The sequence below is a fragment of the Ichthyophthirius multifiliis genome, assembly GCF_000220395.1.
Source record: "Ichthyophthirius multifiliis unplaced genomic scaffold scaff_1120509250939, whole genome shotgun sequence".
Classification (NCBI taxonomy): domain Eukaryota; phylum Ciliophora; class Oligohymenophorea; order Hymenostomatida; genus Ichthyophthirius; species Ichthyophthirius multifiliis.
Window position 1 is genome coordinate 3,814 of NW_004086357.1, and position 27,541 is coordinate 31,354.

Genomic DNA, 27,541 nt, shown 5'->3' on the forward strand with positions numbered 1-27,541 from the left:
TTAACTTAATTGATAAATCACATATATTATATTCTAAAAAATGAGTAAATCAATAATTTTTATTTGAGCAACATTAAAATTACGGGCTTCTAAGCATCATTGGAAACCAAAACCATGAATAATAAACTGTTGAATAACCATTACTTATTTATTTTTAATTATAAAAATTGCATAAAAATATATAAATACAATACTAATATCCTTTTAATTTTTTATTGAATATTGAATTACCGCAAATATATTCGTATTATTAATAAAGATTTATAAATATATTTTTCATGTTATAAACTTAAAATACAGGTATTTTAACTTTTTTACTCTTTATTTTTATAATAATATAAATAAGTTTTATATAATTTAAATACAGATTTAAAAAATTTAAACTTTATTTGATAGTATTTTTAGCATATTCTATATACTTTGATTTTATTTATTTAATTAATAGCTTTTTAATTATTTATTATTTTTCATAAATATAAAATTATGTTTTGGTTTAAATTATTTTTAAAAAATATTTAATTTGAATATACTAAAATATATAATTATTTTAATACTTAAAAGTTATTATATATCCATTTGTTTAATTTATCTTTATAAAAATAACAATATACTAATAAATTCTTTTTTTCACCAAATGCAATCACTATAAATTTTTGTATTTTTTTATATTTAAGTTCAAAATGAATAAAATGTATTAAATAAATATAATTAAATTACGGAATTAATAATATATGTTAAAAATATTAAATAATAAAATAATTAAATATAAATATATTTTAAAATATGCTTTAATATTAATTTAAATTAGAAATTTCTTATAAAATAAAATTTATATATATTAAAACAAAAAGATATGTTTAATTCAATTATATTCAAAGGTTGCTTTATAGGATTGACAAATGCTTTTTATATGAAACATAAAGAAGCAAAAAATGATTAAGTTTAAACATAAAGAAATGCAGTTTGTATATTATATCCTTAAGATGAATAGGAAGTACAAGGCATATTTTCATTTACATAAGAAGCAGCATAATAACCAGTAAAGATAGTAGGATCACTAAAGAATCTATAACCAAACTAAGCTCATGGAGTAAGTATACATGAATATGGTGATTTCTACGAAATAGGAAACCACTATAATCCACATAATAAATAACACGGAAGTCCATACTATTCAGAAGAAAGACATCTTGGAGATTTAGGTTTACTTTTTAAATAAAAAATATGTATAATTATTATATTTAAAAAAAATTAAAGGAAATATAAAAGCTGACCAATTTGGATTTGGATATTATACTTTGAGTAATAATTAAATAAGCTTATTTGGGGAACTTTCAATTTTAGGTAGAAGCTTAGCAATTCATAAAAATTAAGATGATATGGGATAAGGAGAAAGCAAAATTTCTTTAGTTAATGGAAACTCTGGAAGTGTTGTTGCTTGTGGAATTATTGGAATAGCCTCTAAATTTATAAATTTATAAGCTAAATGAATTTTTTTTTTAATGAATTTTTGATTTAATAAATGTTTTTAGTATATTTATTATTATTAATTTTTTTTATTAATCAAGTTTATATTTACAATATTTTTTTTTATAATTTATTTAACACAGTAAAATATAATTTTAATCAAAATTTAATATTATAAAATGAAGATCGATAACAAAATATATTATCAATCTGTTTCAAATTTATTAAATAACTAAATTGAAAATAATAAAATATTTAATTAAATAAAATAATAATTTATTAACATTTTTAAATAATTCCATTATAAATATATATATTGAAATTACTTTGATAATTTTTAATTTATTTTTAAAAAAATAAACAAAATCTAATAAATTATTTTACGTTTTAAAAATATTTATAGATGTTTTTTTTAAAATAAATAAATAGAAGGAAAAAAAAAGTAAAAAAAAAGTGATAGTAAATACCTTTTATTGTATAAACAAATTTAAAAAATATTACATAATTAATATATTAAAATTAATGAATAAAAGGTAAAAATAAATTCTATAAAAAAATATAATATGTACCAAGAAACGGATTGTTAAGTAGTTATTACTTTATTCTCTATTTTCGGAATAATATATGGAATCGTTCTTTCATTTTTAATTGTTATAAATATTAAAAAAAACAATTAAATATATAAATTAAAATTATTATAATATTAATATATATATTTAGCACCTTAATAAGAAGCACTCACTTTAATTAAATTTAAAATCAACTGATTAAAAGTAGTTAAATATAGAACAAAGCTAAATTAATTCTTAATAGATACATTCTTAATAAGATAGATATTACAAAGGCTTAATAGATTATCTATTACATGTGTCATTTAATTTATTTTTAAATTAATCAATTTTAATGATTGTTTTTGCTGTATTATTTGCTTTGATATTTCTTGTATTAAAAAAATAGAATTTTATTTATATTTCTAAATTAATATAAATAATTATTTATAAAAAATAGATATATTTTTCTGATGAAGGTTATAGTTTTTATGTTATTTTTGCTTATTTACTAGGATGCTTTTCTATTTCTTTTATTACAATATTTACATAAATTGTTTCTGTTTTAGGAATAACAAAAATACCTAATTTATAAGATAAAAATAATGTTTTTATGTTTTCATATACAGTATCTTCAATCATAAGTATAACATCGACATCAATCTAAATATTTATATTTTCAATATTGATTATTTCTTATTCAAGTATTTTATTTATATTTATTAAAAAAACTTTATAACTACCAAATAAAAATAAAAAAGAACTTATACTAACTGAAGAGACAAAAGATTTATATTTAAAGTTAGCAAAAAGTGTGATGGGCTATGCTTTAGGGAATATATTTTCTTGTATATTTTATCGAGAAGCAAATAATTTATCTTCAAAATCTATAATAATAGGAAGTTTTTTAATTTAAAAAAATAACACAAATTAAGATGAATTAAATAGAATTTAGTTAAATATTGAAATGGCGAAAATTATATCAAATATTTAAATAAATAATATAACAAATGTTTTAGATTATTAAACAATTTTCGCAACTTTTACTTGCGCTTATTTAGTAATTTTGAGTTAACTAAATTAATTTTATCATCCTTTTTTTTATATGCCATTATTTTTCTTAATTCTAAATTTACTTATAACAATTACTGTAAGCTTTGGTTGCCGAATGAAAGCTTAAAATTGTATTTTTATATATTTAATTTTCATAATTTAATATTTAAGTTTTATATTTTATTTTTTGCATATAGAAATAGCAAGTTTTAGTGCAAAATAAATTAAATATTAAATAATTTTATGTTAGTTTTTTAATTTTATATTTATAATGACTCTTAGTTTATATTTAGTTCCTCAATAAATATCTATATAAGCAGAAAGTCAATATTTTAATGTATAAAATATTCCAAGAAGTAGCATAGTAATATGCCTTGTTCTAGGACTTTTTCTATAAGGATTAATTGTTTTTTATTCTGAAGTTTTGACTTCTCATTATCATTACCCTGTAAGAAAACTTGCAAATATAAATGGAAATAATTAAAATGGTATTTTTAAACAAATTTAAACATGAAATATATATACATTTTATAATTATTTCTAAAAATAGATTTTACAAATAGTATACTTATATCTTAATTTTAAACATATATAAGTTAAATATTTATATTCTTTCTAATAAGCCTTATTATTCTAATTACTTATTTCTTGGCAGGCTTTTTAGGAATTGCATGTTCTGCTATAGGATTAATATCAACCCATTAATATCTATTAACTACTAATATTTTTGATTGCATAACAAGTTAGTCTTTCGAAATGTGTAAAATTGGTAAAAAAATAAAAAAATATTTGAAAAAATTAACAATAACCTTTTTAATTATATATCAGGATATATATATAACGATAATAGACAATATATTTTCAAATAATAATGGGCTACTTAAAATTATAGCATTTTTTCATAGATAGTTTACATAATGATAGTTTTTTTAATAACTTAATATTTATTGGGGCCTTTTTATTACTTCAAAAAAGTAAGGATTAATAATTTAATGGAGGGATTATTTTTAGCTTTTTAATGGGAGGATCTACTATTTATTTTTTCAAAGGCATTTCAATGTTTAATATATAGTTATTAAGTCAAAATATAGTAAATATATATAAAAAAAAAAAAAAAAAATATAAAACAGAATTAAAATTAAATAAAATAATTATCTGGTTAATAATCTTATTTAAGGACATTAAATTCTTTTATGGATTAATAATATTTTTAATCCATAAAAAAAGTTTCTTTAAATATATTTTTGGTATGAAAATTATATTAAATATATATTATTATTATTTTAGGTATTAATTTTAATATTTTTTATTGGTTTATTATTTGGATCTACAAGCCTTATTTCATTTATTTTTGGAATTAATTTAGTGGCTATTTTTATATGTTTCACATCATTAACAATAAGCTATAGTGTAAAAAACTCAAAAGAATTCAATAAAAGTATTATAAAATTTATATAACTAGTTAAAATAGAATTTTTAATTTGTTAAATAATTTAAAATAAAAACTAAATCTATAAGTAAAAATGTTAATTAAATTTTACATTAAAAAATTAAATATCTTAAGAAAAAATAAACAATATTAAAAAATTATAATTTAAAAAAAAAAAAAATTGAAAAAAATAAAATAAAATGAATATATATTAATATTAATAGACTAATTTATATTTAAATAAATTTTAATGAAAAATTATAGTAAAAAAAAATAAAAATAAAATAAAATATAAAGGATATAATATTTATAAAATTAAATATATTTATAAAGATATATATGTAAATATATATACGTATATATATATATATTACTAATTTATTTATTTTTCTATATATATAAATATATAAATTTTTATTTTAATATTTTAATTATATACAAACATATATTACTTATAAAATAGATATTGGAGATTATAATTTAGACAATATTTTTTCTTATAACTACGTTTCATTAGTTATTGAAGGTGTTCCAGGTACACATTTTATTCTTTATATAGTTTTTATTAGTATTTTTTCTTTATTTTGTATCAATTCATGGAATTAATATGAGTTTGTTACAAATTTGAATAAGGATCAAAACAATAATACAAAATAAATAATTTAAAATGGATTTTATTTTGCTTAATAGACTTTTGAAGGTGCTAAATAATTTTTTTAAAAATACTATTAATGAATTTATATTATATAATAAAGCTAGTTTAATAGTTTGAACAATATATTATTAATTAATCTATTGATATATATTTTTATTTAATATAAAATAAAAATTATTCTATATTTGTTAAATTTTAACAAAAAAATTCAATTAATTTTAAAATGCAAATTATTATAAATTAATTTTTTTTAATTCATTAATTTAGATTTAAATATCAATAATATAATTATAAAAATAAATATATTTTAATATATTATTTTATTAATTAAAATATAAAAAAGAAGAACATATTATAAATAAAAATAAGAAATAAAATAATTATTAATAATACATTCATAATTTATTTTATGAATTCTAAATAAATTCAGATTAGTTATTGCTACTGATTTTGCTTTCAATATCGCTATCTTTATTAATCTTAGTCCAAAAATACTAGAATAATTTTTTAATTTATGCATCAATTTTATCAGAATTACTACCTTCAAACGTCATAAAACAATAATGTCCCATAATAATTCCTATAAAAATATCTACAGTATAATGTATTCTAAAACCAATCATAACAATTCCCATGTATAAAGCAATAAATATAGTTATAGTGCTCATTAAATATTTTTTATTATAATACCATTCTAAAGCTGCAAGAGTTAAAAATCCACAATGCCCGGACCAAAAAAAATCTGTGGATTTTCCATAAGGAATTGTAAGAGAAGGAAAGCCAGGAGGATCCCAAAAATCACCATCTGGATAAGGAAAAACTACTATTTATTAAACAAAAAACCTTGTCAAATAAAAAAGTGACATTGAATATAAAATACGGCCTGTATTTATTCTAAATACCCAATATATAAATAATGTCAAAAAACTAAAATCCATCAATAAACTACTTGATATTTGTAAAAATTTAGTTAAAGAAGAGTTTTTATTTATTTCCGTATTCATTCCTGCTAAACAATTCATAATTGGATCATGGATCCCATTATAGCTTTTTATAGGAACGCCGAATATTTTTCCTAGAAAAATCGCTATAACGGAAATAAAAAAAATACATGTTTTTAACATTATTTATGTTTTTGATTACATATTTTATTTCATTTTTCTGAATTTTTAAACAATTATTTTTTAATTTTTTATTTTTTGGATTAAAAAAAATATTATTGATATATTTTGTTTTTTTGGATTTTTTTTATTTATATTTTTCTATAATTTTTTAAAAGATTCAATCAAGAAAAATAAGACCAATTATATTTTGTTGCCTTTATTTTTGGTTGATTAAGTTTTTTTAAAAAAACTAAAAAAAATAAAAAATAAAAAATTATAAGCTATTAATATTTATTATTTACTTATGAATAAATTAAAAATCTTATTTATATAAGATGATAAAATATATCCTAATTACATAAATTCATGATAATATTTTTTATTTTTAATTTCAAATACTTTAAATATTTATAGAGAATTAAAATAAAAGAACTTTCAAATAATATATTGCTTGCTTATATTGTTTTTTTATTTATATAGCCTTTTATTTTGTTGTTGATTGAGTTTAAAAAAACAGAAAAAAAAAAAAAAACTATATGAATAATATTATATTATTATCTGTAAATTTAGTGAAAATAAAATATAATAATATTAGAATTAAATAATTTATATATAATTCAAATTAATTTTTCATTTATTATCTGTTTTTAGTCAATTTTATGCTAATTATATACATCAATCATATCTTAATAATTAAATCCTAATTTTTCAGCCCCTTTAGTACTGTAAGTTGCCTATTTTTATTAACATAAAAAATATTTTAAAAATAATCATTTACTTCTCTAAAAAATTCAAGAATTTATTATTCATAAAGATTTCCTTTAACTTAAATTATACGTTTAGTCAAGCTTTTCAAATCAATTTTATACAGATTATATTTTGCAAAAGAGTAAAATGCTTATACAAACTTTAAAAATATTTTATTATAAGGTTTTTATATATATTAAATATTTTACTAATCCATTTTTTAAAAATTCGTCAAATATGATATAATGTTATTTAAGCCTATGTAACATATCTAACCCAGATTAAAGTCCTTATTAAAATTTAGCAGCTTTTATTAATTTTAATTATTTTTTAATTTGTTAAATATTTATTGATTATTTTAATACTTTTATATAATTCTATCATTTATAATGATAATTATAGATCGTCTTAAATAATTCTATTCTAAATTAAAAATTATATATCTTGATATTTTTATTATTTAATCTTATTTTAAATTAAAAGTTATTGGATATCATTATTTATTGTTAATTTAAAGTCTAGTCAAAAAAAAAAAAATTGAAAATATTTAAGTATATATTTACCTATAGATAGACGTATGTATTCGTAAATTAATTAACATAAAAATTCTTAATCAATTTCTTAATTCCTTTATAGTATTAAAAAATATTATTAATACATATCTTAAGAATTTATTAAGGATTAAGACTATGTTTTATCGTCTTTTATTTGTTTTGAAATATATTGAATACAAAAAATTAATATATAAAATAATTAAATAAAAGACCTTTCAATTAGCTAATTTAAGATTAAATAATTTGACAAAATATTTATGAAAATAAAAGTACAGATCAATAATTAAATACGATAAATTTCTCAAAATACTTGGTTTTTTAGCGTTACTATTTTTTCTTTTTTAATAAATAAAAATTATCAGAATTAATATTTTTTTGCCAAAATAATTTTTTTAATCTTTATTATATCTTTAGTTTTTTTAATTTAATTCTTAGTATCTTAATTATTAAAAATTTATCTTAATGCAAAATAAAAAAAAAAATTATAAAGACCCAATATATAGATAAATTTTTTAATAAATCCGTGTATTAAGTTATTACAAGTAAATCTTATTTTTTTGACGATAAATTTCTCAAATATTCAAGTGAAATTTATTTACTATTTTCTCTCCTAATTATAACAATAAAGCATTAATACTTTTATTATATAATTTGAAAAAACTAGTAATTATAAGATAAATATTATAAATAACTTCATCTTTTATTATTTACTAAATTAATTTTAAATCTATATTCATTTAATAAAATTTTCTTTGTTTAGGATTTATTATATATTAATCTTCAGTAAATATATTCTAATTTAAATTGTCTTTTAATTTTTTGATATATTCTTATAATTTATATTTTTTTATTACATAAATTTTCTAAATTTTCTTCAAAATTAAAATTTTCATTCTGAATTTCAATCTCTATAAAATTCTAATTATTTATTTTATTTTTTAAGCATTATTATTTTTAAATGTTTTTTTAATTAGCATTTTCTTGTTCAGAATTGAATAAATCAAATTTTTCATTTTTAATCTCTTATTGAGGATTAAAGGTTTTTATAGTGTTGTCCGATAGTTTATAATCATCTAAAAATTTAGCTTCAGACTTATAAAAAAAATTTTGATCACCAATTTAATCGACTTCTAAAATATTATCTTTATAATCAAATACATTAGAAAAATTATTTTCATTAGTTTAAAACATTTCTAAGTTTTGACTAGAAATAGGTTATGAGTTTTAATCAATTTGATTTATATATGCTGCAATATCAATATTATTATTATTTTCTATTTAATTATTATCATAATCTTAATCATCATCATTAAAGTTATTATTATTAAATTATTCTTATAAATTAAAATTCTCATTTTAGATTAAATTAATAGTAGCTTTTTTTTTATTTTATTTCTTATGTTAAGACTTTGTGGAGGTCCAATTTAATAAGCTTAACTTTTCCTTCTGATATCATAAACAAGCGTGATTTTTTCAGAAATAGAATTTATTACGAGTAAATTATCTAAAATACAAAATCTAATTTAACTTTCACTTGGACAAGGAATGCTAAAATCACATTTTTAACTTTTTTCATATTTTAATTAATAAAGAAAAATTTTATTATTATAAGGATTTAAATATATTAAATATGTTTTCTTATTTAATACTCCTATAGATATTTTATGACAAATTCGAGGATCTTAAGGAATCAATGTTAATTCTTTATTTTTGTTATCTCCAATTGTTACAAAGTTTACATATTATTATTAATTTTAGGCCTGTTTAAATTTTGATAAAAAACTATTAAAAACATCTTGTTTTGTACTACTGTTTCGACTTTGTTATTATTCGGTATTATATTCACCAACCTCTACATAAAACTCTTATCCTTTTTGTTTCAGATTGTGTTATTTGTATTTGAAAAAAAGGTTCTATTTTTCCATTTTCATAAAAATTAGAACAGCATAAAATCTCATTAATAGGATCAAACCAACATGCTCCTATCATAATATTAAATATCTTTTATTCTTTTAAAATTTATTTATCATGATCTAATTTATATAAAACTAGACCACTTTATTTACATAGTATAAAATCTATTACATTCTAACAACCATAAATCCACTCAAAATGTATGATTGGGTCCATTCGATCGTCTTTGCTTACTTTTATTCTTGTTTCTATTAATTATTGCCCTACTTTTCCTTATAAAAATACTATACTAAAATAATTATGTGCTATAGTATATGCTATATATTTTTGGCTCTTATGCAGCAATAAATCATAAATGGGACCGCTTTTTTAAAGAGTTAATTTATTATTTAAATTATTTATTTTTTACGTATATGGTATTAATAATTTTGATATATTTTAGGTTACCATTTATATTTAAAATATATTTTTTTCTTATCTAAAAATTAATGTTGATGAAGCTCTATTATAAAATATTTAATAGTTTATATTTTTATCAAAACATTCCTCAAATAAATCGTATTCTTTACAAAAAATAGCACCATTCATAGTTTTTTATAACCAAAATTAAATAAAATAATTAATAAAATTTAAAAAAATAAAATAAAAAAAAATAGATATTAAAAATATTACTTTTTAAATATAATTAAATTTATCAAAAAAAAAATTAAAAACTCTATTTATATACTCAATTAAATAAATATAAAATTAATTCATTATTATTTTTATAAATAAAAATTATTTTCTTAAATATGCTTGTGCTCATCACTAGGTTTTTTTATGTTTTCACCTTAATAAGATATAGTTTAATCGACTTCGAAAACATTTTAAGTTGAAGCCTAAAAATCGATAACATAACCAGCTTAAATTAGCCATTATCTATGTAATTTAGATACTAATTCTAAGGCTGTTAAAGGCGTATCAATATTAGAATTGTTATCGTTATTTTTAATTGGTGCGAATTCTTATTCTCTATTAACTTCTATTAATCCAAATGAATTAGAAAGTTGAAAAGCATCAAAAATAAAAAGTTCAAATTTATAAGCATTTTTTTCATTAGGATAAACAATTTCTTTTTTGAAAACATCATAATAAGAAACTTATTTAATAGCTTAATGATATACCATAAGCTAATTTGTTTATTAAGAATCTTAAATGATTCGATTTAAAAAAGAGACTTAGCAAATAAAATTACAAATAAATCCTTAATTAAATTTGTATTATCCTGATAAATTTTTTTCATATATTTATTATTAAGTCATATCAGAATATTCAATAATAAAAGGTTTTTAGTTTTTTAAAACATGTACACCAACACATTCTTCTGGATATGCTTTTTTTACAAATTTTGATACTATTTCATAATTGTTTTATATCAAATAACCTAATTATGTTGGATCGCCAAGTTTTACAAGTATATTATCTATTCCAACAATCTGTATATAAAATAAATAAATAAATAAATAAATAAATAAATAAATAAATAATAATAAATATATTTTTTTTTTTTTTTTTTATAAATTTTTTTTTTTTATTTATTTTAATATCATTATAATTGAATTTTTTGTTTTTATTTATTATTTTTTTATATGTTATATAATTAATTTTTTTTTTTAATATTTACATGAACATATTTTATTTTTTATTCATTAAGTTATTTTAATATTTTTTTATTTTCTAGAGCTTCGTATACCCCTCCGTTTCCATTCGGTGATAAATATATTTAATTTTCATTTTCAAGCAATATTTTTCCATTTTTATCAATACAAGTCACATAACCTTATTAGAAAAAGTGTAAATTTTCATCTCTTATTCCAAAATTTTTATTTTTTTTGAAAAAATCTTTTGTTTCTTTATCAGTTTATTTAGATGTCATTAAATACCATTAAATTCCACTTTAATTTTCTTTTTAGGGAAATCTTTATAAACTTAATTCATAAAGACGATTAATTCTTTCAGCAAAAATTTAAAATAAGCTTTTTTTAGAGTGTAAATTAATCTTAAACATTCCTTTAGGATTATCGAAGCCTAATCTTGTTCCTTTTTATAATTTTTTATTTTATTCAATTTTTTTTTAAATACCTTATCCTCCTGCTAATGTTATTATTGCTAACTAACCTTAAGAAATAGATTTTAAACCTATTTATTATAATTCTTCAATTATGTCTTAAGTTTATTTTTCAAGACTTAGTAAATTTTCAACAGGTTAAATAAGATTGTCTTTTTGTTAATTAATTATTATTTCTTTCTTAATTATCTTTTTAAAAATTTCTACTTAATCAAAATCAATTTCTTTTAGTTATTCATAAAATTGGTCTAATTCTGCTTAAGAGAGTTCACTTATTTCAGAAACTATTTGAGATTAATCATGATTAATTATTTTAGAAACCAATTAAGATAGTAATAACTCTGTTACTGACATTAATAAATTAATAATTTTTTTTTTAATTATATTTATTTATAAAAATTAAAAATATTAAACTATTAATAAATTAATTTTATTTATAACAAAATAAAAATAAATTATAGCATAAAAAAGTTAATAATAATTTATATTTATTATATAAAATAATTTATTTATATTAGCTATTTTTTAATAAAAATTTAAAAATTTTATAATTTTCTAAATATAATATTCCTAATGAAATCAATAAAATTAATTCTTTTCATGCTATAGGTTTTACATCTAAAATTTCTTTATATCTTTTATGTTCTACTTAATAATTAGGAATATAGTCTTTATAATAAGAAGGAAAAACGATTTCACTTTCATTTAATTCTTTAATTAATTTATCGTTTGAATAAATACCACAAACAATTAATTTTCCATCATTAGAATAGATTTTTCCATGTCCTTCATATTTATCGTTAGACCAATATCCAATGTAATATTTATTTTGATAACAATATCCTCCAAAGCCTTGGTATAAAGAGTTATAGAAATTTCCAACATAAAATTAGAAGAGTTTCCCATCTTATGCAAAATAAAATTTTCCAAAACCATTTTGATCATTATCTTTCCATTACCCTTCATAAATATTTCCATTAGAAAAATAAAAAGTTCCATATGAATCTCTTCCATTATTTTTTATTCCTCCCATATAAATACTTCCGGATGGATAGAAATATATTCCTTATCCAAAAAGTTAATCATTTAAAAAAGTCCCTTCATATCTGTTTAAATAATTTTTACTTTTCTAAAGCTTATTATTATCAGTAAAAAATTTCTATTTATATAGTAAATGTTTAAACTATGGATGTAAATTCAACCTTTACTTATTTAATTCAAATTTTTATTAGTTTTATGTATCATTTCTATAAATTATATCATCTTCACCTTTATTATTAATTTATTTAAAATTATTAATTTTGGTTTATTTACCATCTATTAAACCAGAGCCGAAGTTATTATGTACATCATTTTCTTCTATTTATTTATATATTTAACAACTATCTGATCTTTTTTATTTTTAAATTTCGTTTCCCATTCTATTTTTGCTCTTAATGAAATAACTATTTTATAGATGTTTATTTTTTAAAAAAAATATTTAATTATTTTATATAAGCCACAATTTTTTTTTAATTATTTTTAAACATAGAAAATAATATTTTATAAATTAAAAATGTTTATTAACAATAAATTAATTAATTATTTATTTAATATAGTTAATGTTAATTTATTTTAATTAAAAATAATATTAAATTATTTACTATTATTAATATCAAATTAAGAATTTTATATATATTAAAAAAAATATATATATAATAAAAAACTACACATTAATAATATTTAATTTTAGGAATTATCAATTTAATTATTTAAAATTACATTAAAATAAATAAAAAAATAATTTTAATAATTAATAAATTATTAATTTATATAAAAAGCATCAAAAAGAGAAGTGTAAAGTTATTAAAAACATAATAATAATTTGAATATAATATTAAAAAAAAAAAAATTAAAAACAAAAACAAATAAAGTATTAAAAAAAAAAAAATTCTTTAAATTTGTATGACTTCAAACAATAAATTATGTACTAAATAAATGAATAATAAAGATTTAAGTATTACATATATAAGAACTGGCATAGAATTTATACTTTCAGAAATAACTTATGGCAAAAATTGTTTATTAATATAATTTTAATATATACGCAAATATACAGAAAGATTAAATGAAATATGTATATAATTCAAATAAAATATAATATAATAAAATATAATTTAATTTAGATTATTAATTAATTTAATAATTAAAATTATTAAAAAATATATAAATATTTTATTTTTATATTATAGATGTTTTATATTAAATATATTTTTAATATTAGAAAGTATTTTATTAATATTATTTACAATTTTTTTATTTAAAAAATTTATAAATATAAATTATTTATATATAATTTTTTTATTATGATTTAATCATATAATTATTTCTCTAATTTTTTAATATTATTCTTTTTTTTATATAAATGATATTTAATTATTATACTATTTTATATATATTTCATAAATATTATTAATTTATATATATATTTAATTTATAATCCTATCTACATTAAATTTATAACCTTATATTATATATAATTTTTAGCCTTTTAATAATAATATTTTGAGTATAATTATTTATGCTTATAATTTAAATATTTTACTAAATAAATGATTATTTTTACAACATTATAAATTTTAAATAATATATTGACTAATTTAGTTTGAACTAAAATTAAAATTATATATCTTTTATTTTAACTTTTTATGTTTTAAAAATCTTATTTTTATTATTTTTTAATCGAAAAATTGTAAAATAGCTTATTTTTTAATGAGAATAATTATTTTAAAGTTATATTAATAGCTAGATTTATTATAAAATATAATTTATTTACTAATTTTATTATATTTAAACTTTTATAAACAAAGAAAATATTAAATAAAAATATTACTCATTTTTTAATGACATAATTTAAATAAAGGAAGAAATTGATAAAATAAAAAAGTATTAAATGAAAAATTAATAATAATGAAAATAAAAATAGTAATGCTTTTAATTCATATTTAACTTTATAAGAATAAATTCTTTTAATTTGTTTCAATAACTAATAATCATGATCATAATAATAATAAAAATATTTATATAAATTAAAATATTACAATTTAATTATCAGTTTTAATTAAACCTCATTAAAATAATTTTAACATAATATTTGACTAAAATAATTAATAAAAATATAGTTAAGCATAATTTTATCTAAAATTTTATAATATTAATACATATATTGTTGGAATACAATTAATAATAGCAATTTATCAAAAATATAAAAAGCTAACACAATAAATAAATGCTAATACAATTTATTAATTTTTATTATCATCCATCCTTAAAAATATAAAATAATAGAATGGGTAAACATAGATATTAGATAATTAAACTAAGTCATTGTTCCTGAAGAGATATACAAAGCATCTATAATTAAATAAATTGAAATAAACTGAAATAAAATAAAATATTGATAACTAAGATAAATATTAAAAATAGATTTTGCATTAAATTATTAGATGCATATAATGAGCCGTTACTGCAAGCAATCGTAAAGAAGCTATTCAAAAATGTATTGAAAAAGAAATGTTGTATATATATGTATGAAATAAGTATTATAGTTTGTTTAATTTTTATGGATATTAATATGCATTGCCTATTAAAAACGGTTTTCAAACTATTATTTAATTAAAATAATTTATTTCTTAGTAAAAAATATGTTTAAAGATATTAATGTTTGTTCAGATTTATTAATTTTTTAAATAATATATAAGATGTTAATACGTTTTTCTGATTATTTTATTTATAAACATATTAATTAAAACAAATTAATTTTATTTAATTGAAAATAAATTTTAATTTTTAATGATTTTAGTTGATATTTTTAATAATATTAGTATTTTTTATTAAATAATTTATCATTTTTAATATTTACTATCGATTCAAAAATTTTGGCTCAAATTTTAAATTAAATTATATTATTAATTATTTTTATTAGTATATTTAGATATTTACGTAATAAATAGCGGCATTCAATTTATATAAAATTAATTTATATTATATATATTCAAAATAAAATTAATATTTTTACATAAATTTTGTAAATGATTAAAAATAATATTCATAACTAGATTAAGTTGAAATAAGAAAATATGAGAGTTGAGATAAGAAAAAAAAAAATTAATGACAACCTAAATTTAAAACGTTTTGCAATTTTGAAAACTTAAGATAGTGAAGAATGGCATGATGAATTATTTTAAGAACAAGAATAATATCAAAATGTAAAAAAAATAAAAAATATAAAGGAAAATAAATAAATCAAAAATAAAAGAATTAAATTAAATAAAATTATTAATTATATTAATTTTCATAAAATTTATAAACATTAATTCGTATTTTAATTTTAAATTTATTTAAGACAATTCAATTAAATATTAAAGAATAGTATTAAATAGAATAATTAGATTAATTTGTTTTAAATTTAAAAAAGTAAATTAAAGCTAACAATTATGTAGAAATCTATTAAACAGTAGCTAAATTCAAGCCTTTAATATTTAATTTAAACCCTAAAAAATAAATATAAAATATAGAAATAATTAATAAGACTGAATACATAATAATTTTAATAAATTTTATTTCTTAAAAATAATATTATTAAAACAAATAATTATTTAGAGCATCATTATAATAATTATAAAACTTAACGTTTACATATATTAACAATATAATGTAAAAAATATTAAATTCTGATTTAATATAAAACCTTATAATAATATTATAAATATAAAATGATAATATTTCTATATAATACGTAATTTTTTTATAAATAATTTTAAATATAATTTTTTATTATATAAAAGGCTTTACATATTTTAGCAAATATATGTTCATATAATGAAGCAAAAGTATTTTATATTTTGATTGATTTAAAAATTTTAGATATTATTATTACACTTATAGATTTTGACATTTTTAATGATCATTTGATATTTTTTATGTGTAGTTTTTTGTTAATTATTCTGGATTAATGTAAAATAGTTCAATAACGACAATTTATAAATAATAAACAGAAAGAGCATTTATATACATAGTAAACAGATTAAAAATATATATATAAAATGAACAAAATTATATGATATTATCAGAATGCTTATGGATATTAGCAAGTTTAATAAAATTAAATGTAGTAAATTAATTTGAAAATGAAAGTGAATATGATTTCTTTTAAATATATTAGAGAATTTTCATTAAACAGATAATATAGTAGGTGCATTAAAATGTATAGACTTTTTATTATATTCTTCAGATTATAATTGTGAAATTTTTTATTAGAAAAATTTAATTTTTTATTTAAAACAATATTCAGATAATTAAAAATTTGAAATAAGAAAATAAGCCATTCATGGATTATTTAATATGGCAGGGTCAAACATATAAGAGATAAAAGATAATTTATTAGAAAGTTAATTTATATCAAAAATGTAAAACATACTTATAAATGATAGTTTGGAAATTAAAGAATTTTGTAGTAGGTTTTTCATTAATTTATTAACTTCAAATTAATATTTGTTTGTTTTAAATGCATTTAGTCAAATGAATTTCGATTATATAATATCTTATATATTTGAAAATATATATAATTTCTCTATTATTTAATAGTTATTGCAAGTTATTTTAAAGATTCTTTAAGATCTATAAAATGAAATATTGTAGTATTTATAAAAGTTTCAAATAATTAAAAAAATTGAAGAGCTTTAGTTTAGTAAATTTGATGATTTATCTTTATTAGCATAATAAATTATATAAGAAATAAATAAGTGAATAAAATAAAAAGATGAACAATTAATAAAATAATATATAAATATAAATATATATATATATATATATATATATATTTTATAAACTTATAATTTTTTCATATTATCATTTTATTTTATTAATTACATTAAATAAAAACTTATAAATTATGAAATTAAATTTTTTAATAAACAAAATTTTAATATAATTATAAGCATAAATAATAATTATAAATTAATTAAAATAGGTTCCATATTAAATTTTATAAATATTTAATAAAAAAATATACTTGATATAGATTTTTTTTTTTTTTTAAAAAAAAATAAAATAAATAGATTATATATTTTATTTTTAATAAAAAAATTAAAATTTTTAGAAAATAATAAAAAAAAAAAACTAATTAAAAAAAAAATTAAATTAATAATAAAAAAACTTTTAATTTAAATATATAAAAAAATTAATAAATTTAAAAGACGAATAATATTATTAATTATTTAAGTAAAATTAAATTAATTAATTATAATATAATTAAAAGAATATATGCTAAAGTAATAAAAAAATAAATATTAAAAAATTATATAATATAATATAATATAATATATAATATAATATAATATAATATAATTTAATTTAATTTAATATTAATATCATTATTAATATTTTATTATTTTTTTTTATAAATTATTAAATAAAAAGTATAATAACAACTAGTTTATACCTAATACATTATTTATATATACAGAAAGGCATAATTTATATATAATAGATTGTTTATTTACAATTTTATATTATCAAATGTAATATGTATTTTTTTATTTAAATTTTTTATATTTCTTATTTCTACATTATATATATTTTACATTGTATAAAAAAATTATTTTTTATTTATAAATCTAGATAAAAAACATGTATTATTATAATAATTGGACATAAAATTTTAGCATGTTTTTTATTTTAAATTATAAATATTAAGTAAAAGCAAATAATGTAAAAATTACTGTACTTCTTTATTAAATAATTAAAAATATAATATCATAATGTCTATCGAAATTTGTACAATTATATTTATAAAATATATGAAAATTACATAAACAGTTTGTAAAGATGACAAAAATCAAGAATTTTAATATATTTTTTGAAATTTAAAATAAATAAATAATTTAACTAAGCAATATTTCTTAAGAAATATTAATTTAATCCAAAAATTTTTGTACCTTTAATAAATAAATAATAAGTTCAATAAGTCAAATTTTAGTTTTTTATAATAAAGACTTTGAAAAATTAAATATAGAAATGGATTAATTAATAGGTATTATCGTTTAAGAATCGTATAATTAAAAAAAATATATTAATAGCAATTTGCACCCTAATAACAAATACAAAGATGTTCAAATCAATAAAAAATATATAAAATTAATTTATTTATATATAAATTGAAACACTATACATAAATATTAATGCAATTTTAATTTTAATATTAATTATTATTAAAACTTATTATTATTCTTTTCTTATTTAAAATATTATGATTTTTTATTTTTAAAATTTTTATTTATAATTTAGTTTTTTAAAAGCATAAATTTTAAATTAAATCTTATGATTTTTTATTGGATAGTTATATTATTATATAGGATATTTAAATTTAGCTTATTAATATCATATTACAATAACTTAATGGTTATTTAATAATAAATAATTTGCTATAAAAAAATCATAGAATAAAAATATAAATTAAGAGTTTTAATTTCTTCTAATAGTGAAGATAATCTTTGTTTGCTTGTTACTGAAAATACTATTGAATTAGTTGAAGATTAAAAAAAGTTATCATTTAAGCAAAAAAATATAGTTAATTAGAAAAAATTAATGTTAATATTGATCATAGTAATAAATACAATATACCTACCTTTAAAAAAAAGTTACTCTGAGTATGGGAAAATAATAAGTTTTATAAAAATTTTAAATTATAAATAAGCAAATGAATATAATGAATATATTGATGTTGGAAAGAATATTTTTTTTTCCTTAAAACATTTTAATCAAATCATTATTAAAAATCTTTCTGGTTAGGCAAAAACTAATTTTTTTATATTTAAGTTTTTAAGTTCTTATAAAAATAATTAGATAATTATTATATATTCGATGCTCAAATAGTAAATCCTAAATATTTTAAATTTAATTATTATTGCTTTTTATATTTTTACTGTCATTTTATTTTAAAAAGTTAATCAAAGTAAAAAAAGGGGGCCGTTATCAATTTTTTACGGCCTTTTTTTTGTTAATTGAGTTTATTAACAAAAAATTAAAGAAAGTAAAATAAAAATATGAACAGCTAATATATTTATGATTTATTTAAAAGAATTTAAAAATTAAAATAAAATTTCAAAAGAAAATCAAAAATTTCGAATTAAAAAATTAATTAAGAAAGAAAATTCTAAATAAAATAATATTCTGTGTATAAAATATAATAATTAAAAATTTAAATACATTTTTAAACGAAAAATAATAAAAATATAATTTATTTTTTGTTAAATAATTATATCTTTTATATATTATTAAACTAATTTATATATATTAATTAGGTAAGATATATTTAGAAATAAACATTTATATATATATCATTTTTATAATAAAATTTGATTATTAATCATTTAGCGTTATTTTAAAATGCTGTAATTGCATCATTTATTGTAATTATTTTTTCTGCATAATTATTTTCTAAAGTTAAATCAAGCGCTTCTTCGATTTCAGCCAAAATTTCAACTCTTTCTAATGAATCTAATCCTAAATCTTAGAATTTAGTATTTAATTCAAAGATTTTTCCAGATAGTTTGTTATTTTGTTTTAATGTGTCTAGTATTTTTTATTGTATATTATTATTCAAGCTAATTCCGAATTTCAATTAATTATTTAAGCGTATTTGAACAATATTTAATTATTTCAAGTAATTTTTAAACATTAAATTGATTATAAATATATTATAATTATTAACTTTTTTAATTAAAATTATATTATGTTTAAAAAAATATTGTAAAGTATAAAAATATAAAAATTAATATTAATTAAATTTATATTTAAAAAATTTTATATAATTTATATAAAATATTTATAAATTATTAATTATAAATATAATATTTTTGTAATTTAAATAAATAAAATATTTCCACTATTTTTTTTGATTTTCTATATAATTTTTAAAATTGTATAAAAGAAATATGCAAGGAATTACTCTTTTTTATATTTTTTTTTAAATAAAGTTACAAATAGAATTAAAAAAAAAAATATGAATATTTAATTATATACTTTTTATTATTAAATAATAAAATAAATAAATAAAAAACAATTTATAAATATATACCAAATTAAAAGGATAATTTTAAATCTATAAAATCTTTGTTTTATAAAAAAAACTTTAGCATACTAAATAAAAAAAACGTAACTATAAAAATGTATTTTATAAAAAAATATTATTTAATATTTATAAAAAATAAAATTATATATAAAAAAAAACAATAGTTTCATAAATTGTATTTATTAACTTATATATTGATTAATTTTAAATATGTTTGATTTAAAAATAAAAATTTACATTTCTTTATTATTAATAATTTTATTAACTTATTAATAATTAAAATAAAGTAGTCTTGCATTAAAAGAATATAGTTAATTCATTAATAAAAATTATAATATAACTATTTATATATAAAAATTAATTTATTTAATAATAAAGTTAAATTTAGAATAGGAACATATAATATTATTTTAAAACAATAAAAATCAGAATAAAATTATTTTTTAAATAAATTAGTAATCAATTCACATATGTTATTAATTTAACGCAAAATTTTAGTGAAAACTCAATACAATTTTTATTATTTTTTTATTTCTAAATTATTCATAATAACATCATCAATATAGTCTTTAAATACCTTAAAGTTCTTTAAAGTTTTAAAAAACTTTAAATTCAACCATGTTTTCTCAATAGTATTAGCATTAGGACTTTAAATATACCAAGGGAGAATATTAGTATTTTATTTTTAAAAAAAATTGTTACTCTTTTACCTGTATATGTTTAATATGTTTAAGTAATGTCGTATTAAAAATAATGTCTCATTCTAAATTAGTTTCTTCTAAAAATTTAGTAAATGTTTGAATGTATTTATCTAAATTAAAGTTTCTTTAAATAAATTAAATATATGGAACAATCTTTTTAGAGAATACACCCCACCCCATATTAATATTTTACTAGACCTATTTGAAATTTTTATACTGAGATTTCTTAATCTACATCATGAATCCAAATTAATGATTTTATCACTATATATGTAAGATTTTAATGTTTTTTATTATTTTTTAATTTAGAGTATATTAGCAAAAATAATCACTCTCTTATTGATATTTTCTTTGTTAATGTTAATTTTATTCTATACTATTTTACTTTATGTTTAAAAAAATTTAAGTTTGCTTCTTCGCTAGCTTAGAGATATTTTTATTTTTTTAAATTTGAATTATTATATTAAATATTATATACAAATTTATTATTTATAATTTAATTTCTGTAGTTGAAATCAAACTATATCATTATATCATATAGAGGTAATGATTCATATAATAATATAAATTATTAGGCTTACATAATATTATAATTATTATGTTAATACTAATTATTTTTTCTTACCAAATACTATAAATGTTATTTACATATGTGTATTATATAATAATATTATTCTAAAAGAATTTTTAAAAATAGTAAATCAATATATAAAATATTTAAAATATAAGTGAAACGAGAATAAAATGAAATCCTTTAAATTTACAAATTAACTAATTTTAAAAATTTAATAGAACATAAAAAAATCATAAAAATTGAAGAAAAGATTAAAAATATATTTAAATAAAAAAAATATATCTATTTGGTTTCCTTATTTATAGAAAAAAAAATTAAATAAACCATATATTTAAAAACATTAGTTGTTGAATATATAGACATTATATATAAAATGATATTAATAAAAAAAAACTAGAAAAAAAATAAAAATTTAAAAAATTCAAATAAAAAATAAAAATTAATATTATATAATTGATACAAATGATTTAAAATATTATAAAAAAATAAATAAAAGAAAATATTTCTAAATAAAAATTAATATAATAGATCTTTGAAAATTATTAAACAATAATTATATATATATTAATTAAAAATTTTGATAATAATTTTGTAAATATAAATATAAATATAAATATAAATATATATAAAATAATATAATATAAATATAATATTTAAAATTAAAAAAATATTTTTTTTATTATTAATTAAAATTATTTTTTTAATTAGATAAAAATATGAAGATTATCTTATATTTTTTATTAATATTCTATTTTTAATAAATTATTTATATATAATCAAATGTAAGTATATTTTTAAATTATTACATAAAATAAAAACAAGTATTTATATATAATACAAATATAATTAATAAAATAAAATTAAAATCAATTATTATCTTCATCTTCAATATCAAATTAAAATTCAAAGTTATGATCTTATAAATTTTAATAATATTCTTCACTGTTTTTCTTATCAAATTTTTATTTATTTTGCTCTAAAAACTAAGATTAAATATCCTTATTATTTTTTTCGTTATCCTATAAATTTTGTTAAAAGTTTAAATTAATTTATTAGAAATTGTCTTTTTAGTGATTTTCTAAATTTTATTTAATACTATTTTCTTAATTTTTTTATTATAAATATAAATTTTAATTATTAATTTAAAGTTAATCTTAATTTAAATTAACCTAAAAGTTTTAATTTTATTCATAATCATCACTTTCTTTTTTCAATACAGATTATAAAAAATCCAACTAAATATTTTCTTCTTGAATTTCTTTTTTATTTTCAATAATAATATTTTCTCTATTTTTATTATTAATATCTTCTTATTTTTATTCTTTCTTTTCTTAATATTATTCAACTTAATAATCAATCTCTTAGTTTTTTTTTTGGTTTTTAAAAATTTATAATGTTCCTTTAGAGCTATAGGTATAATACAAATAAGGCTTCCTGTACAAATAAGCATGAAGAATACAAAAATACTTTTTTCTCCAATATTTGGAATAATAATCTAAGCTAAAGCAGCTGATAAACTGCCTGATCCTTCAACTAAGCCAACCATAGTACCTACAGCTTAAGCATTTCCTTTTAGTTTTGGATGATTTCCAAGATCAATAATGACTGGACCTCCAATAATATTATAACAGCTTCCAAGAAAAATACCAATTAAAAACCCCAAAAAATAAAAATAAACGGAATTCGATTTATATTTTCCTAATTTATTAAAACTGTATAAACAAAAAAGTAGAATTATTTATGAAGGGGGCATTATGATTGCCCTTTTTTTAAGTAAATCTCCTAAATACCCCCCCAATATTCCTCCAATAAGCATTCCTACAGACCATAAAATGGAAACTGTAGCACTAATATCTGCCAAATTATTATCTTGTAAATATTTTGGTAACCAAAAAATTAAACCATAATTTAAAGATTTTAAACACATAAAAGAAAGCATTACATTAAATACACCGGAAAGTTATATCGCTTATAATACAGTTATTGTGTTTTTTTGTTTTGGTTGCTATATAGTTTAATCAACTTCTACTATTATTTCTTCATTTTTGTTCTCTTCTTTTTTTAAATCGTTTTTATCTTTCTTTCCTAATGTCAAGTCTTCATCTTCAGGATATGCAGATAAAAAAAGCTGAGCTAAAACACAAGTCACAAATACATATATTGATAAATATATTAAGGTTGTTTACCAAGAACTTCCTAATTTTATTATATATAATTCGCCCATTAAAGAGCCTATAATATCGCCTAAATTTCTTGAGCCTATCCATAACGAGATTATCAAACCTTATATTTTTTTATTTTATTGTTATATATTTAATTTTACCTCTGTTTAATTTGCTATACCAATTACAAAATAAACTTAAAAAAGAAGGTAGGCATATTGAGTCAAAGAAACCATATAGAATTTGAAAAAAACAATACAAGTATATATTTTTAGAACCAAAAATTCTTGAAATGCTAATCATAAAAACACATAATGTTGAAAATGATAATCCTATGATTAATGTTTTTTTTGGATTGCTTTTATCAACTTATAAATTAAAAATATGATTTTTAATACAAAATTATAATATTTTGTTTTATATAAAAACCTTTTTGCCCCATAAATTTAAATGAAATCGCTAAACTTAATAAAAAGCACATATTTAATGCACCTAATTATTTATCATTTATACCTGTATCTTATTAAAAATACATAGATATATAACTCCATCCAGACCTTAACGCTTAAATAAATTATTATTATTACATTCTTATATATTTTTTTATTTTTTTACTATGAGAAGAAGAATACGTTAATAATAGTAAAAAAAAAGTACGTATTTAATACCTAAAAAGTTTACTTTTTTTAATCTAATATATATACTTTTTCAAATAAATCATATTATTTTATTGAGAAAAAATTAAATATGTAAACTAATTAGTTATATAAATATTTTTTATATAAAAATTCTAATTATAGATTTATTTTCTTTATTTATAAAAAATTTTTATTACAAAATATTATTTTCATAAAAGATTTTTTTTATAAATAATAAAATAAATTTTTAATTTTGCTTTTTTTAGAGTATTAAAAATATTTTTTGTTAAAACAAATAAATAGTATACAAAAATATTATTAAATTTATTAAATTATTTAACTTATTTAATAAATTAAATAAATTACGTAAGAAAAACATTTTAGGTGCTCGTTGCTTTATTTTAAACCTATATATAGACTTAATAAATAATTTTACATATTTTTTATATTATTTTTAATTTATGTTATTAGACATTTTGAAAAGAAACTTGTATATTAATTATATTTATTTTTATAAAAAATGTTATTTTAAATAGAAATAATTTATTACAAATTTTTCTTAGTATTTTTATAATTTTATCAAAAAAATATAAATAAAAATCTTAGTACTTTTTAATAATTTAAAGTTATAAACTAAAATATATTTAAAAAAAATCTATATATTTATATAAATATTTTGATTTAATATATTCATAAAATTAAATTTTTAGTTATGTATATCTTTAACAAAAAATAAAATTAAACAGAGAAATGATTTTTTTTAAAAAAAAGTATTGATTGATAATATATTTATATAATATTATTTCATAATTATAATTCAAGATATTAAAATAAAATATTAATAATATTTTTTTCAAATAATATTTTTTCTCAAATAATACATAAAAGTTTTTAAAGAATAAATTATTTTTTTACTTTTGTATATTAGAAATCAAAAACTATAATAAATTTCTTTAATATGAAATATAAAAATATTGAATAAATTAAAAATGTAAAAAAAAATATTTTAATAAGTTATAAGTAAAAAAATCTTTTATATAAATGCATTATTAAATAAAAATGAATATATTTATATTAAAAGCTATTATAAAAAAAGATACAAAAAAATAAATAAATGTAGGATAATATTTAAAGATTTATTAATATTAATATATTAATATATAAATATATAAATATATATATAAATAAATATATATAATTATATTCATATAAATATAAACATATAAAAATATATTTATTTTATTTATAATTTATAATTACGTGTTTAAATAAATTTAATAAAATTTTTCATTTTTATATATATATTTTTTATAATTAAAAATTTTTACTATCTAAAATTATTAAATAAATTAATTTTAAAATAATTTTTTTTTATTTTATGCCTATTATAATTTTCTATTTTTTTTTTAATTATTATATATGTTTTTCAGTGTTTGACAATATTTAAAGTTAATATTTTAAAGTCAAATTATAAAATTAGATATTAAATTCATATATTTTTAATTATTTATTATTTTTATTTTATTAAAAATTCTATTTATTAACATCATATACAAAATATATTTTTAAATAAATATATATATAATTATAAATCTCAAAAATTTTTTTTTATATATAATTATTTTTGATAAGAAACACTATTTAAAAATTACTTACTTAAAAATATGTATATTTATTAAAATAATTTCTATTCAAGTAATTATTTTAATAAACGCAATCAAATTTAAATATATATAAAATTATATATAAATATTTATTTATTTCATAGCATCAAATTAAAATATGAAGAATTATAAGTATTTTCATTTGAATGTTTCATACTAATTGGTGTGTTATTATACATAATCCTAATTAATAAAGGATTTAATTCAGTAATAAAGTTTTCTTCTATTTCTTAAAATAAATCCATTTCAATTTAACTATAATTAAGGGTATGTTCACTATATACTTTTAATATTATATTCTTTGATAAAAAAAAGTTTTAATAATAATAAAAAAATAAAATATAATAACTTATAATTCACTTAATAAATAATGTGCTTCTTAATTTTTTAATAAAGCTTCCTCAATTTTTTTTTTATAAGGTTTTTTTGTTTTCTCTTTAAAAATCAAAGAATTATTATGAAATGTTATCAGATTATAAAATATTCAGGTCATCTTTAAATTAAGTATTTTCAAAAATCAAAGCAAAAAGTGGGAAAATCATATTCTTCACAATATTTGATTCAAAATAATAGAAAACTCTAAGAATTCCAATCAAAATTTAATATTAAATATTCTTCTACGATAAGCCTTCTTTAAATATTTCTTACAAAGTTTCACAAATATTTTATTTTAAAGTTACATACTTAAAACAATATCTATTTACAATATTAGCTAAACATATAGCACTTTATTATCTAAAGGTTATTTCATCTTGACATTTATTTGCACTAAGGATAGGTGCAGATACAAAATGTATTAATATTTTTATAAATATATGAAGCTTTTTTTTATTATTATTATATTGAATATCTATATTATAAACAATTTTACATGATATTCTATATTTATTCCTGTGTTTACTATTAATGTACTCATTATTTTTAAATAAATAAATTTCTTTGTTACACCATTTAATTATTATAAATCATAATCTTAATATATATAGTTTAATAGAAATGGTATTAAACTTGAAATTCCTCTATTTGATTTTAAGTTATTTAATACTTTTATAAATTTAAATAAGCAAATATATATATATATATATATATATATATATTTATTTATTTATTACC

General features: G+C 15.3%; 6 protein-coding genes across 6 annotated transcripts, besides 38 other annotated features; 2 read left to right on the forward strand and 4 right to left on the reverse strand. All coding sequences in view use genetic code 6, as the record gives it.

The window, feature by feature from the left end:
- The first annotated feature begins 325 nt into the window (after nucleotides 1-325).
- Nucleotides 326-364: a microsatellite.
- Nucleotides 326-383: a microsatellite.
- A 354-nt stretch (nucleotides 384-737) lies between these two features.
- Nucleotides 738-776: a microsatellite.
- A 134-nt stretch (nucleotides 777-910) lies between these two features.
- Nucleotides 911-1,490, forward strand: IMG5_115320 (superoxide dismutase soluble, putative; the record flags this gene model as incomplete). The annotated part of the gene is made up of 2 exons (XM_004034667.1): nucleotides 911-1,202; nucleotides 1,258-1,490. 2 exons carry the CDS (start codon nucleotides 911-913, stop codon nucleotides 1,488-1,490), a joined length of 525 nt encoding a protein of 174 aa, XP_004034715.1.
- Nucleotides 1,486-1,520: a microsatellite.
- A 188-nt stretch (nucleotides 1,521-1,708) lies between these two features.
- Nucleotides 1,709-1,750: a microsatellite.
- A 519-nt stretch (nucleotides 1,751-2,269) lies between these two features.
- Nucleotides 2,270-2,299: a microsatellite.
- A 905-nt stretch (nucleotides 2,300-3,204) lies between these two features.
- Nucleotides 3,205-3,252: a microsatellite.
- A 1,065-nt stretch (nucleotides 3,253-4,317) lies between these two features.
- IMG5_115330 (hypothetical protein) lies at nucleotides 4,318-5,269 on the forward strand (the record flags this gene model as incomplete). The annotated part of the gene is made up of 3 exons (XM_004034668.1): nucleotides 4,318-4,585; nucleotides 4,961-5,032; nucleotides 5,253-5,269. 3 exons carry the CDS (start codon nucleotides 4,318-4,320, stop codon nucleotides 5,267-5,269), a joined length of 357 nt encoding a protein of 118 aa, XP_004034716.1.
- Nucleotides 4,660-4,693: a microsatellite.
- Nucleotides 4,788-4,838: a microsatellite.
- Nucleotides 4,814-4,865: a microsatellite.
- A 1,603-nt stretch (nucleotides 5,270-6,872) lies between the features above and the next one.
- On the reverse strand, nucleotides 6,873-7,219 carry IMG5_115340 (hypothetical protein; the record flags this gene model as incomplete). Its single annotated transcript, XM_004034669.1, has 3 exons — nucleotides 6,873-6,989; nucleotides 7,034-7,103; nucleotides 7,212-7,219. The coding sequence occupies 3 exons, from the start codon at nucleotides 7,217-7,219 to the stop codon at nucleotides 6,873-6,875; spliced, it is 195 nt and encodes a 64-aa protein (XP_004034717.1).
- A 2,853-nt stretch (nucleotides 7,220-10,072) lies between these two features.
- Nucleotides 10,073-10,118: a microsatellite.
- Nucleotides 10,073-10,121: a microsatellite.
- Nucleotides 10,073-10,125: a microsatellite.
- A 97-nt stretch (nucleotides 10,126-10,222) lies between these two features.
- On the reverse strand, nucleotides 10,223-11,931 carry IMG5_115350 (udp-n-acetylglucosamine pyrophosphorylase, putative; the record flags this gene model as incomplete). Its single annotated transcript, XM_004034670.1, has 2 exons — nucleotides 10,223-10,945; nucleotides 11,134-11,931. 2 exons carry the CDS (start codon nucleotides 11,929-11,931, stop codon nucleotides 10,223-10,225), a joined length of 1,521 nt encoding a protein of 506 aa, XP_004034718.1.
- Nucleotides 10,955-11,005: a microsatellite.
- A 244-nt stretch (nucleotides 11,932-12,175) lies between the features above and the next one.
- IMG5_115360 (phosphatidylinositol-4-phosphate 5-, putative) lies at nucleotides 12,176-12,610 on the reverse strand (the record flags this gene model as incomplete). The annotated part of the gene is made up of 1 exon (XM_004034671.1): nucleotides 12,176-12,610. The coding sequence occupies one exon, from the start codon at nucleotides 12,608-12,610 to the stop codon at nucleotides 12,176-12,178; it is 435 nt and encodes a 144-aa protein (XP_004034719.1).
- Nucleotides 12,611-13,246: 636 nt separating this feature from the next.
- Nucleotides 13,247-13,282: a microsatellite.
- Nucleotides 13,283-13,452: 170 nt separating this feature from the next.
- Nucleotides 13,453-13,486: a microsatellite.
- Nucleotides 13,487-13,705: 219 nt separating this feature from the next.
- Nucleotides 13,706-13,738: a microsatellite.
- A 2,081-nt stretch (nucleotides 13,739-15,819) lies between these two features.
- Nucleotides 15,820-15,862: a microsatellite.
- A 1,534-nt stretch (nucleotides 15,863-17,396) lies between these two features.
- Nucleotides 17,397-17,438: a microsatellite.
- Nucleotides 17,439-17,716: 278 nt separating this feature from the next.
- Nucleotides 17,717-17,772: a microsatellite.
- Nucleotides 17,717-17,774: a microsatellite.
- Nucleotides 17,746-17,802: a microsatellite.
- Nucleotides 17,803-17,916: 114 nt separating this feature from the next.
- Nucleotides 17,917-17,988: a microsatellite.
- A 187-nt stretch (nucleotides 17,989-18,175) lies between these two features.
- Nucleotides 18,176-18,208: a microsatellite.
- A 613-nt stretch (nucleotides 18,209-18,821) lies between these two features.
- Nucleotides 18,822-18,894: a microsatellite.
- A 3,457-nt stretch (nucleotides 18,895-22,351) lies between these two features.
- Nucleotides 22,352-22,405: a microsatellite.
- Nucleotides 22,406-22,556: 151 nt separating this feature from the next.
- Nucleotides 22,557-22,614: a microsatellite.
- Nucleotides 22,559-22,631: a microsatellite.
- Nucleotides 22,617-22,682: a microsatellite.
- Nucleotides 22,636-22,680: a microsatellite.
- A 391-nt stretch (nucleotides 22,683-23,073) lies between the features above and the next one.
- Nucleotides 23,074-23,130: a microsatellite.
- Nucleotides 23,131-23,227: 97 nt separating this feature from the next.
- Nucleotides 23,228-23,281: a microsatellite.
- Nucleotides 23,282-23,331: 50 nt separating this feature from the next.
- On the reverse strand, nucleotides 23,332-24,929 carry IMG5_115370 (major facilitator superfamily protein, putative). Its single transcript, XM_004034672.1, has 2 exons — nucleotides 24,742-24,929; nucleotides 23,332-24,690 (listed from the first exon to the last, which is right to left on the reverse strand). Exon 2 carries the CDS (start codon nucleotides 24,631-24,633, stop codon nucleotides 24,070-24,072), a length of 564 nt encoding a protein of 187 aa, XP_004034720.1. The 5' UTR covers nucleotides 24,634-24,690; nucleotides 24,742-24,929; the 3' UTR covers nucleotides 23,332-24,069.
- Nucleotides 24,930-25,604: 675 nt separating this feature from the next.
- Nucleotides 25,605-25,644: a microsatellite.
- A 257-nt stretch (nucleotides 25,645-25,901) lies between these two features.
- Nucleotides 25,902-25,975: a microsatellite.
- Nucleotides 25,906-25,991: a microsatellite.
- Nucleotides 25,907-25,975: a microsatellite.
- Nucleotides 25,915-25,999: a microsatellite.
- A 1,496-nt stretch (nucleotides 26,000-27,495) lies between these two features.
- Nucleotides 27,496-27,525: a microsatellite.
- The last annotated feature ends 16 nt before the right edge of the window (nucleotides 27,526-27,541 follow it).